The sequence below is a fragment of the Aythya fuligula genome, chromosome 2, assembly GCF_009819795.1.
Source record: "Aythya fuligula isolate bAytFul2 chromosome 2, bAytFul2.pri, whole genome shotgun sequence".
Lineage (NCBI taxonomy): Eukaryota > Metazoa > Chordata > Aves > Anseriformes > Anatidae > Aythya > Aythya fuligula.
This window is the reverse complement of record NC_045560.1, coordinates 9,646,698-9,662,532: the sequence shown is the minus strand read 5'-3', so window position 1 is coordinate 9,662,532 and position 15,835 is coordinate 9,646,698. Positions and strand designations below refer to the sequence as shown.

At 45.9% G+C, this 15,835-nt stretch overlaps 1 protein-coding gene across 1 annotated transcript in view; it reads right to left on the bottom strand.

Annotated features, from left to right (window-relative positions):
* Positions 1-412: 412 nt before the first annotated feature.
* DNAJB6 (DnaJ heat shock protein family (Hsp40) member B6) overlaps positions 413-15,835 on the bottom strand; it is a 59,637-nt gene continuing 44,214 nt past the window's right edge. The window contains exons 9-10 of the mRNA XM_032180936.1: positions 10,129-10,335; positions 413-1,972 (exon numbers count right to left, since the gene is read on the bottom strand). Of these exons, the coding sequence (XP_032036827.1) occupies positions 1,890-1,972; positions 10,129-10,335 (290 nt within the window). The 3' untranslated portion in view covers positions 413-1,889. The remainder of the gene's footprint in view (positions 1,973-10,128; positions 10,336-15,835) is intronic.

The window sequence follows — 15,835 nt, the reverse complement described above, 5'->3', positions numbered from 1 at the left end:
AATTAGCATACGTATTAATGGGGACTTCTCCCCAAAGGGGGAAGGGCTTTAAATGGGATGCAATTCAAAGAGCTGTGCATTTCTCTGTATGATCCTTGTATGTAATGTGCAGGCTCCGTTTGATGTGTATGAGCTCCTACGGTGATGTCTCCAGCCAGAAGGAACCCTGGCGTTCCAGTATCAGCCATTTGGCATGGGGACTCTATCGACTTGCCCATGGATGTAGCAGAAGGCATCGCGTGGTGAGCTTGTGGGTGTTTGGTGAACGTGGGCTCTCCTCTTGTGCTTACAGCCTCAGCTCTAACACAAATCAAACAGGAACAGCTGGTGCCAGCTCTAGTCTACAGGACAGTGCAAGAGGACAAAGTATAAAGGAAAATTTTCTTTATTTTTAAATATTAGTAACACTGCACAAAATGAAAAAGTGGTACTTAAGTGACAGAAAAAATGGTACTCAGGCTTATTTCATATTAACCTTAATTTAAATACCCTAACAGAGTTCATGTATGGTTATATGTTTGCGTAAGGTTACGTTCTGTAATGTAAGCATTAGAAGCTAAACCATTCAGATACCACAGACACCAGAATTTGTTATATCAAACCATGCTAAAATGCAGACTTGATTTTTTGTTTGTTTGTTTGTTTAGCTTCTTCCTTACACCATTATGTGTATCGCTACATACACGAGGGAGTGAGTTTCTCCAGGAACTGTGGACTTTCAGTATTGCTAGGTTTAAGTCTGTTACATCTACAACATATTGGCAAGAGGAAGACATGAGAAACAAAACCATGAGCTGATAACTCCTACCTGAAGGTTAAAAAGAGGAGGCAACGTACTGACAAGAAACATGCAGGTAAATGCTTAAGGCAACAGAATGGCTCTGGACAAACTAAAAGGTTAGGAGAAGCAATGGATCATGCACATGAGACGATTACGGGAAGCAAGGAAGTAATCTAGCCAGAAAATGTAGATTTATTTAGGACTGAAGACATGTTTTCAAAAAAAAATTAGTCCTGCAATAAAACAGATGCAAAATGCTTTCATACGTAAAGATGCAAGTTCTCTGCAGAAAAAAAAAAAAATCTTACACAGATCCTGAAATATTTTCATTATTTAAAAGCTACTCAACAGAAACAGAGAGCAGTTTTAAAGTAGCACTTAGATCATTTGTCTCTAGCTTCTGAAAAGAAAATTTTAAAATAAGGAATGATTTCACTAAATGATTCACCGGGAGTCAACTATGCTTAAAGAAATCAGCACAAGTGTTACAGAAGACGGTCATTACACTAAGTTTTTTTAAAACCAGAGGATATAACTTCATGATACACTTTAAAAAGAAGGAACATTTTAATAATAGGGACAAACCTTTACTACCCAGCTTGGGAGAAGAAAGACACAGAAGTCATTTATTGAGTCTGCATAAATTACCACATGAGAGCACGTCTCAGTCCGACTCCCAGTGACATGAAGGAACGGGATTGATGTTTAACTCTTTCAACAAGCCTGATGTTGATGCTAGAGTGACTGGACAAGCAGGCATTTGCACAACTGTCTATATCCTACAAAACAAATAAACGTTAGACTAGAGTAGTTTTAGTCCCAGGGAAGGAAGAGGTAAGAGATTCCGTAATGTTTTCCAATCGTCAAACATAACACACTTCTAACCAAGATCAACCTCGTCCAAATTCCTTAACCTGACTGGCAAGAAAGCCACTCCGTGAAACTAAAAAGAATAATATAGTGCAATTTTAGTACAGTTTTAAACATGAGTCACTTCCTTACTAGCAGTGTGAACAATCAAAAAAAATATATACTCAGAAGAGTTGTGCTCAAATGTATCTTAAGTTGCTGTTATTGTAAAGGTTTTGGCATAGCAGAGAAGTCCGTTTTAGTAACTCCCTTTGGTTGACTTCTTCTTCTTCTGTTCCTCTCTCTGCTTCTGCTTCCTCCTCTTGCTGCCTTCTTTGTATCCTGAGGAAACATGGCTCGTGAAACACTATTCACAGTATTCATGGACTTTTCCCCTCTACCAAATGCACGCGTTCACTGAATGGTTTAAGGAGTCTTAAAGAAAAGATCTGGCTTTCCAATTTTTTATTTTTTTTTTTTTATTATCATTTTAAATCATCAGTTCTAATATATCCCTTACATAGGACAGAAAGAAAACACTGCATCTATCTTTGAAGTCTGAAAAGATCTAAGAACTTTCAGAAGACTTCAAAGCCATTCAGGAAAAGCTTCAAAATTAGAGCACATGCAAAACCGGAATAATTTTCAAAATGGAAGCAATAAGACTTACACAGCAGGAGCTACTTAAGTACTGGCATTTCCTGCCCACAGTATTTAGAGTTACCATGATATTTGCATTTCCATTTTAAAAACAGGGAATGCTGAGAATCCTGAGTAAATAAGAAGGTACTCAGTGTTTACCAAAATGCACTTCGTATGCAGGTCATCGGTCTGCTCATGCTTAACAATGCACCATGGGCTGCGCGCCACTGCAGCTCCTATGGTACATGGAAGCATCACATTCAAGCAACAACCACTTGCTACGGGTTCAACAGGCACAAGCTTTCAGCCACGTGATCATCACCCCAATGTGTTCTTTTTCCCCACAGAGATGCATGGAAACCAGTTCCTGCTCTGCATCACCTCCTCTCCTCCAGGCTTGCCACACAACACGACTTGCCTGTACAGTGCAGAACCAGCACCACATCTACCCAGCGCACCTATAAACCTAAACTCAAAGGTAGCACGCATTTCCCTCAAATAACAAAAAGCAAATCATGCCGTGAGGTGGCAGGAGGGATCCTGTAGCTCAGTGATGCTCTGCCACTGGGAACCAGCGTGGTCCAGGGAACGGGGCTGCACCAAGAGGACGAGCCCCTCGGTGAGACACCTCGGATCCAGGCTGCAAGTCAGAGGAGCGGCCAGGAAGGGCCCAGCTCTGCCTATCTGGAAATGTTTCTGTCCCCCATTTGGCCTGCAGGCAGTGGGACATGACCCTGAAAAGAAGTCACCTCACCGCAGCGCCCGGTGCTGCAGCCATTTAGCACCGACAGCAAAATTAAGGTGGGAAAAGGAAATGGTGTGAGGTCAGAGGGTTACAGTAACCAGAAGGCTTTGAAGTCAGGCTGTGGCTTCAGGTGCCTCAAGTCAGAGCTCCTCCCAAGTGCAATTACAGCCGTGCCACAGCAGAGCTGCAGTTCTGCAATTTAAGACTTTGGGAGAGCCACACTTGTTTGGGCTAAAATCACTTCAGACATTAGTAAAAGCTTGAGCATGAGAGGAAACACACTCCCTTGCAGCAAAGGAAAACTGCGCCTAGGTTATCACTCCAGCTCCTACGCTGTACCAACAGCATTACTTCATCTCCTGCAATCGTCTGAGTCAAGCGCCAGGATATTTGTTTAGAAATTCTGCCATGAGTGATTAGCCTGCACAAAGTTAGAGTGGAAACCAGTTTTATTGTTTAAGGAAGAGAAAAGCTGCCAGTGCTTTGTGGAATTGCAAATGATGCGGTGTTTTCCCCGTGCCCTGCCACCCTCCTGAGATACAGCCCCATCCTGGGGGACACTGCCTGAACATCTCAATAAAAACCACACCCACAAAGGTCACTTCCATGCCAGCCCTTCGGTCACCTGCACGCTGCCAGATCTGGGATCCCCTGGCTTTTGATTTGCTGCATTAAAAAGTGCAGTGAAAGATGTGTCCCAGAAGGGCTCAAGCATCTCTCGGCTTTCCCACAGAGGCCAACGGAGGCGGAAGAGACGTGCTGACTCCCGAGGATCACTCATCCAAAGGGTGTTATTCAAAGGGATCTTCCCTTCAGTGGAAGGGAAAAACAGCATCATATCGGCTGATCAGAGCTAGTTCACGTCATACTGATGAGCCATTAACACAGATATTTGGGAAAGGACCATTGAAACCTAACAGGTTATTACCTTCATTATTTTCTCATTTTTCATTCTCAAAACACTGTCAGCTTTTCCAAAAGGCCTCCACATACAGGCGTGATTTTTTTTTCTGATGCTGTTTTATATCATAAAACTTTTTTTTTTTTTGAACCAGTCAAGTTTCTTCAAACGGTTGAGCTGTTGAAAGCAATTCTAGCAACTTTTCCCTAAGAATGCTGTGAGTCAAATGTAAATTAGGGGTTGAAATGAATGCCACATAATTCATTGTCTTCTAAATGAAACAATTCAGATGTTAAAATAATGCGGTATGAAGATATTTAGGTATTTGACAACATGGTCTCCTACCAGCTCTGGAACGATAAGGGTAAAAAGTAGAAATCTTTCAAGTGTTATCACTGACACACAGAAACAGATTGGCCAGAGTAGGAGATAATGCACAAATACAGAGCATTCCTCAGGAGAAAACTGCCAGGTCCTTTCTGTTTCTAGCCTGCTGTGATAAATAATTTCACTCCCAGCCATTTCCCTTGCTACCCCCACCTAAGAAGAAAGGATAGGTCGAACTTTGTCACTCTGTTAGCTCCAGTGATGCTACGCTGGGTGATAACAGCCAAAAACCTCATCCAAACAATTGGAGCGGCTCCTAACAAAAATAAAAATCGCACACAGAAGATTTAAGTAACCCTTCAGTGCTCATTTCACTGGAATACTTCAACAGGCACTATTTAAAAGCATATTTAGTTGCCTTGGTTAGAAGGGTAGCCCCAAAGTTGTGAGAGAATAAAATCTGAATTAGGAAAGCAGCAGCCCCAGTGCTATTTGATTAATTTGTAGTAAATGTGTCCTGGTGGGTTGCCAGCATCACGAAGTGGTCATGGAAAGCTGCCATAGCCAGTGCCCAGCTGAGCTGGCTTCAGCCGAGCAGTTTTGGTCTTGGAGAGGGGCTTTGTAAATTCCCACCCTTGGAAGTGATTGTTAGCCACCTAAACTCTAGAAATGCATGACGTGAAGAGTCTCGGAGAAGGGTGGAGGGAGAATCGGTTTCCGAGAGCTTTGTGAGGCTTTGATATTTGGAAACAGATTCGCTCAAATGCAGATAGACATCAGCCTAGCTCGGTATGCTCTTGCTTTTGTCAGCTGCCAGGAGCAGGGATGGATGAAGCAAGAATCCACGCCATTTGGAATTACACCTGCTTTACAACCTGCACAATCCCTGTCTACAATAAACAGCATCTGCTGACCCACTCTCCGTTTCATCCCCCTCTCTTCTACATCCAAAAGAACCACAGAGAGCACAGAAGCTATTCCAGCTCTCAGGAAGCTGCTTCCAATGCTCAGTAGCAACTCCCTCAACCACACAGCAAGGACCCAAACAAACTGGGAAGCCTCCCTGCTGGGTCCCAGATCGACTTTTCTCCTGGCTTTCCACTTCTCTGCCATCCACAGCTCCTAAAGGCATAACTTTGTTCAGTCACTGACTTTGAAACTCATCACGTTCTTGGAAGGCAAGGGAGGTGCACACATTGAGCGATGGACCCAAAGGGACAAGAGTCCTAGGGAAAACACTCCTACCCACCCCGTTTGTAGTATCCTACTTTTTTCTGCTTTGCCAGGAGCGGTCACGGGTCTGCTCCACCTTCCTTCTGCCGACCCAGCAGAGCGTAGGAGTCAGCAGAAAGAAGCAAGGACTTCAGTCGTGACCAATGATTAACGCGCCACCTCCACCTCCTCCACTTCTTGACTCACATGGGTCAACAACAAAGGCCATGGCCTGGTTTTTATGGAAAATCTACAAAGGTGCAGGCAGAAATGGAGCCTCCTTCCACTTCCAGGCTCCGAAGCCCTGAGGCTGGGGATGGGAGGGACTCACATCTTCTGCTCAAGTCCCAGTAACAAAAATTGTTTTCAAGACCTACTAATTCTTTACTAAGCTTGTGGCAATCCTTTCAACCTCTTTCAAGCCAGGAGGCTCCAACAAGCACACAGAGCTTTAATTGGCCAACAGATTACATGCAAGTTGGGTTCTGCAGAGCATGCTATTTAATTTTCTGCTCTTAGAGGTATTTCTCTAGTCATAAAATAAATTGGGATTTCAAAGTTAGCCAGCGTACCTGAGCTGGAGCCACCATCTGTTATTTTAGCCTGGCCAGATTTGCATATGCCATTACAAAAAATCACCCCAAATCACAGCTTCAGTACGATTCCAGGCATGTGACTCGATTTACAATTACAGCCCTACACCACACTTTCACACTGCCTCCTTTCAGCCCAAGCCACAGCCCAACAACCACACAACTTGACCTACTAATCCTCTCCCCGCATCCACAGTTTCTGCCCGTGCCACAGAGCATCGTGGAAGGAGAACCTGCCTTTACGTACAGGGCAGCGGTGACAAAACATCCCACCCCGTCTCGGTATGCTGCTCCACTGTTTAATTATCTTTGCTGTTAAATCCAAGGGGCGAGTTCTCCAGTTTCACTGTCCAACCCTGTGATGTAATGCCACCTTTGATCTTTTAGGGGACTAAAAAGCCGTAGCAACTTTCTGGGGCCTTCCTTCACGCTTGCTCACCATACTATTTTCATTACCAATTCTGCCTAAAATTGCTACAAGAACATACCGAGCCAGATACGACCTGCTTGCCTGCTCTTAATTAAGGTAACACTACCGCTGAACAGAGTCCAAGGTTTTACTCCCACATGGCAAGCAAAAGCTTGCAAGGCTCTGCAGCCTTGGAAGCCCTTCCATCCATGTGCAACTCAGCCACTTTTTATGGGAAGCAAATGGGTAATGGGGTGATCTCCCACCAGCAGCCAAAAAAATGCACACGAAGGCAGCTCTGGTTAAGCCGAGGGGCCAATGAGCCTGTCCCCAAATCCAGCAGGCATCTTTCCACCCTGTGCCCATTGAAGAAAGGGGCTGCTGCCACATCCCACTCACACAGCTGCAGGCAGGGAGCCACGTTGTGGGATGTGGAGCAAGGGAGAGTTCATTCCCATCCCGCCCCGTGCTTCCAGCATTCCTCGCGTATTAGGTTTCCGCAGAAAACAAAGCAGCTTTGCTTTCCATTACATACCCAAACACAAGTATGCGAGGGAATTAAAAGGTAATTAGCCTGGATAACCAGCACGTTGATTTTACTAGTCAGTACTGCGTAATTCAGGAAATCGTGTGTTGGTGAGAAGAATGGAGACTGCATTAAAGATGTAATGAAGTTTTAACAGCTCAACTTTCCAGCAGAGGAACCCATGCCAGAAAAAAGATCAGAATTAGTTAAGCTAGTTCTTTTAAAGTGGTTTCCTCTTCAGTGATGCCAGCAGATGAAAATGAATCAAAAATGAATTATTAATGCTGTAAGTTCTAGGTTAATGCAAGCTATTTCATTCAAAAGGAAGAGCAAACTTTGCAGTATTACCTTGCAAATAATGATCTCTAGCATCAAATATTTGTCAATATTTCTACAATTAAACATTTCAGCCATTCTTGCTAGATAAAGGTCAAAGCTCTCAAATCCATAGCAGTTTCATTAACAGCTGCAGCCCCCAGGTCTGTGCTGGCATTACCACCACTTTGGTACAGCTTGGATACCTCGAGTCAGCCAGACACCATGCTGTCTGAGAGTGCACTATTAGCAGGATCTGAATTCTTACCAAAAAATACATTTGTTTAGAGCTAGGCACCTGTCTGAGGTTTGATACTCTTTGATACACAGTGACTTCAGAACACAAGGTCAAGTTTTATTCTAAAAGGCGATTCCGAAACCAGTAACACCACGAAACCCAGAGCAAGTTCTACTAAAATAAAGTCTCAAAGATAGATGGAGAACTAGATTTAACTCCATCAGTTTTATAGTCAAAACCCACTGCAACGACTGGAAGTCCTGTCTGTGGAGAGGATTCATCTCACCTCTGAGTACTGTTCACTAGTCTGAATGAGCCAGCACTGGAGAGGGGCTACATCACATAGTCAAGATGAAACCTACCCCATGTTCCTCCACTTAAATTTCCTAAGCACTTACGAATTACAACTCAAGCATTCCCACTCCTCAAGCAGGGAAAAGAAAACCACTTCACCGCAGGTGAATCAGTAACAACTGAGAATTTGCTTTAGGTGCTAGAGCTGGGACAACCTCTGAAACAATCGCTGCCAAAGGGCCGCGTGCCAACGGTGGCAGAAACGATCCCATCCCAGGTGGAGCCGCGCCAGGGCTGAGGCCGTCGAGCTTCACTATTTTCCACTGCGGCGAGCGGGCCTGGGATCAAGGCAGAGCAAAATGCTGCTTTCCCCAGGCTGGCCCGCGAGCGCACGGCAGCTGTCGCGGTGATAAATGAGAAGCCAAGCGGGAGCAAGCGAGTGGTCTACGTAATTACAGAGCTGGTGGAGCCGGCTGGCGGAGCGAGGCAGCCGGCGGAGGTGAACACCCATGGAGAACGGCATTGCTGGCCAGGGCTCGCGCACAAACTTCCCAGGGAGGGATTAAGACACTCACGTAGGGTTTTATGACTAACTCGACCAGTCCTTCAGCAGCCACTGTCTCTCTATCGGAGGAACAGCAGGCAAAATATTTAAAGCAACAGTAAAAAAAAAAAAAAAAAATCATAGTCTTGACTGTAATCAAGTTTTCAGCCCTGAATCTTGTATACCTGTTGTATGGCAACTGACAATCTACCGGTAGGTTTGGGGATTGTGCAAATAGCTCTGGAAATTTGTTTTAACTGAAAACTTGTGTGCCTCGGAGCATAAATAGATTCACAGCTAGAAGTCCTAAGCAATGTTAAAATGGCTCCAAAAATTGCAAGGTGCATGTCAAACTCAGATGCTCTTTGGACACCATTACAAATGCTGTTATGGTCACACAGAACCTGAATGCAGGGCCAAGGTTTTGTTTTGCTAGCTACAGACATAGGAAACAAAACCTGTAACGCCTGTACTGAAAGCTCCTGCACATCAGCCCAGGTGTTAGATTCAGGCTTCTGTAAAGAATTTAGTTATTTACTTTAAGAAGATTTAATTGAGCCATGCCTTAAGAGTCTAAACTTCCAGCAACTGATCAGGAAGACGTTTATTTGAATTTCTCTGATTATTTTTGCAAGTTGGCACCCCATGTAATAAATTTTGTTAGTTTTTTTTTTTTTTTTTTTTTTTGTACAGAATTCAGTGTTATATTCAAAGGCTCAAACACAGCAGAAGCTGATATAGCATTGGGAGTGTGTGTGCGCACCTGTGCTTTGGGGGACAGTTGTTTGTTTTTTTCCTTCATTTTTTGCAGCACATTTCCCATGTGCTATGTTTGCCCTGAGGAGCCCAATACATTTGTGCTTCCCAGCAGATCGGCTAATTCAACACTGCTGAGAATGGCCCTGAGCGCGGGCATCCACGTGGAAAGGCACCTTCATGTTTCGGAAGCACAGCCTGGGTTGGGTTGGCAGCACCTCGGGGTCCCTCGGGCCCAGCCCCTGCCCAGGCAGGGCCACCCAGAGCAGGGTGCCCAGGCCCACGGCCAGGCAGCTTTAGGAGCTCCCCAAGAAGGAGACTCCACAGCCTCTGGGCAGCCTGGGCCAGGGCTTTGTCACCTGCACAGCAACCTGTCCTGGCACTCCTGGGTGAGCACTGACCACACGTTCAAATTAAATCAAGTGGTTACAAGGGTTCTGCTGTCCAAGATAGCCTCTGGACTACACTGCCAAAAATTACAGACTGGAAATACATCAAAGGACTAATTACTTCCAAAAATAACCAGGACTATTGCTGTGCTTCCTTGTTTGCCTGAACAGTCTCAACCCTCTCTATTAAGGTTTAGATGCCCAAAATTGCAGCTTCCAGAATTAATACGTGAAGTTGCTGAACTTCTCCTTCGGCAAGGAAGCTAAGCACAATTTAAATAAATGAACGTGCAAAGTACTGCCATTAGTGATTCTCTAAAAGGCCTTCACTTTTAAGAACAAAGAGCGTGGGCACCTCAGCAGCATAACAAAACAATATTTTCCCTGGATCAGGCCCTGAGTATCCCAGGGCAGTTGTGAATCTAGGCTACGTTGAAGAGCAGAGCTAATGCGGATGAAGGCACACAAGCGGCCATCTATTATCTACCAGGGTGCCAGCATTAGGTCAGCACACAGCACCATCTCCTTGCTTGGCTTTGGTTTTTTTCCTTTTGACTAGCTGCTGGAGCCTTTTCTGCGCATTTCTCATCAACATGTTTTTGCACACCTGATAAATAAAAAGGGGTCTCCAAGCTGCTTGTAACGCGGCTTCTATCTTGCTCTTCCACCTCATCACTATTATAATGATAGGCATATTTGGGGGAGCTGGCAGGCTTGTGAGGCTTCAGCAGGCGAGTGTTGGTGGGCTGGAAAGGCAGGGCATGCTGTCCCCTCCGTCTGCACTCCTCGGCAAAGGCTTCTTCGTCTGCCTCACCTGAAATAGCAAAGAAGGCGAGAAAAAGTGAGCTGCGTCTAAAATGCCACAGGTTAGCATGAAACGAGAGAGATTTGGGGTGGAAACGGGGCATCTCTGAACTCCTGGCTTTCCTGTCTGCCCACATAAAGAGGGCTTCAGCTGCACATCCCTGGCTATCCTGTGCCTGGTTCCTATCTCCTGGAACATCTGCAGATGGGGGAGTGCTGGGAGCAGAAGGCTCCATCAGCTGCCTTGCACCACACTGGGGTCACAAAACAAGTCAGCTACATACGACAGCACTAGGGCTGCTGTTCCCATTTTCCCAAAGGAAGGGTGAGCAAGCTGAGCACATTGCCCAGTGTAGGAAGGGTTGGCCCTGCTCAAGGCAAAGAGGTAGGGAATGGAGGGAGAAATACCCATGCTAAACTGGCTACAGGGACAGGGAGGGGAAAACAGCAAAAGTGGGCTCAAAGGGGCTGGGTGTTGGACATCTGCAGCTGGAAGGGTGGTAAAGAAGCATGGAAGATCAAATGAAGATGGGAAACCAGTCTGAAGGTGCCAAATGTAAGCACAGTCCGGGGCACAAGACAGACACACACAGCAAAGGAGAATGGCCACAATGCAAATAAAACCCCAATGCCTGGAAAAAAATTGAGAGATGAGGTACTCTGCAAAACAGCATGAGTATGAAGACACTTTCCTTAGCTGCAGAAACCGTAACAGTACCTACTAATGCCGCAAAATAAGGAAATCAGCTACCATAACACAAAACCAAACCAAGCAAAACCACACATCGAGAAGCAAATGGTAAGATCACAAATAAAAAAAGCCAACAAATGACATTCAATGGGCAAAATAAGAAAAAAAAAAACACTAAGGAAAAAAAAAGTGTGTCAGATTTGTCTCTTAGAGACTTTTTAAAATTTCATTAATTCAATTACTTAAGTACTTTTAATAGAGCTGATGAAACACGGCGTCATTTTGTTTGCATCAAAAGTGGTGTGTCACATTCAGGAAGTTTTTCCTGGGATGTGCCGGGCATCAGCCACTTCAGCAGGGGTGTGTGCTCTGGGTGAATGCATGTGCTCTTAGTTCATGGCTGGAAAATGCTTTGAAGATGGAAAAAGCACCACATAATGCAGTAACAAGAGCAGGAATACCGTCCTCACGGCGCGCACTGAACCACCGAGGCGTCCAAAGAAAATAGGTTGCATCGCCTTTACCTTGCAAGCGTACCCTGGGAGATGCTTCTGAGGGCATGAGGAAGAGTATTTTTAAAAAAAGTCATTTCACAGCACAACGTGAGGCCTTGGGGAAGAGGCTAGGGACTGGCTGGCTGCGTTTTGTTTTTGCCTTGCATGGGGCACAGAGCTCCAGCTAGGAAAGGCAGTGGGTAGGAAAAAGCTCAGAGGATGCCAGGTGCCGAATTCACAGCCATTTCCAGTCTCACTTAAGAGGTTATAGGGTTTCCCACCAGCACACTACACAAACAGCACGTATCAGTTTGATGATACCGATGAAGATAAAGCCTGTAAAGTGCCAGAAATAAATAAATAAATAAAGAGTAGGAAAACCACATGCAGAACCCAGGCAGCAGCATTCATGTCCTGAAAAACTGCAATGCACCAGAAACAAGAGACCCCTCCCTTCCCACAGAAACCCAAAGTTCATTGCTTTCCTGCTGATGTACAGAAGTCTTGCTCAACACATGCCTGAAGTTTAGTACAGGTGAGCAGGTGCAGGAATGAGAAACCCATTGCAGGCCTTAGAGCTCCGTGTGCACATCGCAAAGTCGCTCCGATTAAACCCATAAATACTTAACATGACTGACTATTAAACCAGATGCTCTGCACACACCCCGATAAATTACTCCTAACTGTGTTAAAGATCAACCTCAACAGCTTTAGTCTCATCCAGATGGCGTGAAAGGAACAGTTTAAAATGGAAGAAATCAAAACCATCTCATCCCTCGCCCCGGTGCCGGGCTGAGAGCATTGCCGCGTGCCGTGCCCCTTGCAGCCCTGCACCACATCCATTGGGTGCCCCCACAAAACCCAGCTGCTCCCCGAGCTGAGCCTGTGGAAGTGGTGGAAAGATCTCCCAGCAAGCAGTCAGTGCTGGAGTGAAGTTACAATGAAGTATATAGAAGTGAAAGACACTTGGTGCTCCCAACTCCCTGGTTAATTCAACTGCTGCAGAGCAAAGAGCCAGGGGAGCTTGCCTGGCTTCTGTCTGACCCCACAAGAGCTGATCCCCACATAACGCCATGGACTGGGGAGGAACCAGTGTTTGTCTTGAACCTTTCCTCGTGAGCTCCCTAACCTTCTGCCACCACGAATTTGCAATTAGCATTTTCCTACTCTGAGCTGCCCCGTGTTACACCAACCAGTATTACAACAACCAGTGTTACACCAACCAGTAGGCCTCAGCATTAGCCTCACCAGTTGCACATGCCACAAAACCTGCAGAGTGGCAGCTGGAGACAAACACTTCATGAACTTGGGTGACACTACAATGTCACCCATTTCTCCTCCACGAGAGTAAATCATACTCTCTGCCTGTCCCCATCACCCACAGCACAGCCCACATGGCTCAATCCCCCTCAGTCCCACCACACAGCCATTTTCCATCTCCCCTTAAAGCTGGGACAAGCTTCAGCTCAACAGACCCCCCCCAGAAAAATTCTCTTGAAGTTTCTCCTCGTTCTTGGCGCAGGACAGCAGGATGGCACCACAGTGTAGCCACGTGCAATAACGTCACGCTGGCCACGGCCCAGGAGCTGAATCAGACTGGGTGCTGTGCACAGCACCAGCCCCCACCTCCCTCTCATCGTGCCTGCAGCACCCCTTGCCAGGTGATCTGTAATTTGCAGTAACTATTTTCTCCTGCTCTGCATATCTAAATATTAATGCTTAAAGGACTCAGAGCAGACGAGGGATAAAGCCAGCTGTATGAACTGGTGCTGAGCCTCACTTGAAAGGCATTTACCCTGGGAAGGCTCTGCTGTACAGGACATCACCCCCAGAGGTGCAGGACCATTGCTAGAGCTTTGCCAGAGCTGATATTTGTACTGGGAAAGGCTCTGAGGAGGACAGGCCACGTCATGTCATGTTGTGATCTCCACAGCTGAGCTCAGAAGCAGAATACCTGCTTGAAAAGCAAATTTAGGGGGATGGCGCTGCTCCAAACAGCCCTCCCATCCCGTCCCCCTGCCCGGCTCACCCTTGTGTGCAGCCCTGCAGCAGGGATCGACCTGAGTTAAAAATAATGCTTTTTCCACAGCTTATTTTTAACCCGGCCCAGCCCCTGCAGCCTGCTCCCGTGTGCCACACAAGGGCAGGGGGCAGCTCCTTCTGGCCACAAGCAGAAGGCCTGATTCACTGCTGCCAATATTAATTAAAAGCCTTGCAGTTAGTTCACTTGCTAAACTGGCTCAGGGAAGTTGTACTTCTAAGGGTTAATTCTGAAAAGGAGGGTTTCTGAATTACTGCTCTAAACCCAGCAATTAAAGTTTGGTTTTCAGGTGCGCCAGGTGCTCCCAAATGAAAAGGAGCTTCTAGGGAAAAAGAAATCAAAGGCAAGCTGTGATGCTCTCCACAGCTGTAGGACATCAAATAGGACCCCGAGGGTGAAAAACAGCTTGTGGCAGCAAAATGCTGCTGCTGGAGAGGGGAAGGCAGGGATCCTTTAACCTGTCATTAACCAGCAGAGGGCAACATTGCCTATCACGACGGGAAACGTTATCAGAAAAGTCACTGCCAACTCCTACTTATCCAGTAACGTGTTTAATGCGAAGTGGGAGCACGATTCCTGGGTCGGGTGGACACTTTTGGGGAGCCACCAGACACAGCCGAAGGACCTGTATTCATTCCTGGAACATGGAAATGGCACACAGGAGTAGCACAGGAGTGAGAAGGGAGACAGACGATGGTCCGGCTGAGGTGAGACAGGTAAGACACCGAGCACTTTATAAAAAAGCAGCCCTGCAAGGGCGGGAGCATGCTTCCACACCCATTTGGCTTGCACACCTGAGCCCCAGAGGTTTCCAACATGGGCTGCTTTCGAGTGCTTAAAATATGGGTTGTAACTAACAATTTGGGGTGGGTTTTGGTGGCTCAATCCCAGAATTTGCATGTCCTTCAAAGCACATGATGGAGTACTTTTTGTTTTCATCTGTGAAATGGGAGCAGCTGGTGCCCTCAGTGGTGGGGTACCACAGCAATTAAAAGCTTTTTAATTGATGACTGTGTTACCTTTTAAACATGGCTAATGAACTATGCCCAAAAGTCTGACGATGCCATAGCCTCTGTAAAAGGTTCTAAAATGGGTCAGCTCTACCCACCAAATAGGTAATGTTTGTACTAAACCTGCTTTTTATGATGACAGCATCATCACATGGTGTTAATTAATATTAGCACGTATCCTGGCTATCTGGAATCGAACTGAATTATACCAGGAATCAGCAGTAATTAACGGCAAGATAGTAATTAACAGAAACGTACAGAACAAACTGGGGTAAACATCCTGAGGATCCTGAACCACATATTAAAATTTACCTTCACTTCCTGTGCAAAAGGAAGCCGGGCCTTAGTGGTTCCTGTACAGGAGGCCTACTATTTGCATGGCATTTTCTTACATGCCTAATGAAGAAAAAAAAAGGATATTTTCCTGTGTTAGGAAACAAAAAGCAGACAAACTGGTTCACATCTTCTCTGAAGGAAAGCTCCAGACAGTACTGTGACTTAGAAGATACTTCCTCTGTTCAAATCTTTCTTGAATGATGGCCTTCAGAGTGTTTGAGTGCCTTTATAACACCTCCAGACACGAGGTGATTCACCTACACTTAATTCTCGAGGGCTGCTGATGTGAAGCCACGTGCTTGCAGGGCATGACACCGTACCTCTGCTTTCAGAGAGCGCTCAACATTTACTGAAAGTGTTTGGGATGGTTTTAGTGTGTGCTGCTACTGCTTCTGACTAGCAGCAATAAGGAGGGTGAACGAAAAAGTTGGGCTTGCCTGGTCCTTCCTCTTGGGACAAGGACCTGGAACCTACCTCTCACCTGTGAAGTGCACCAGAGCTGCTCCTGACTCAGCTCCAGGAGGCACCCAAAGAACAAAAAGTCACCACTTACATACCTTTATCTGTCGCTAGCATTACAACCTGCGGATAAGATCTTTGCCCTGATAACTTTTTCCACTGTTACAACAGTTCCAGTATTAATATTTACCTCAGCGGATGATAGCAGGCTTCTTCTGAGACTGAGGTCAGACACTTTCTGGGAAACCTGGTACTTTGGAGGAACCTAAAATTCTCCTGGGGATTACCTGCTTCTTTCGTTCCTTCTCGTAGAAGCTCCACATCTAATATCGTACAGCACAGACAAAACACCAGGAGAACGAGCAACTACAGCAAAGCAAGCAGTCCAATTTGTGGGACCGAACGTGCAGCTTACTTTCAGTTTCTTTCATTTCTGTTGGGAGCAGGGGATGCTCGCTACAAGAAATCAGGTGTTTTCC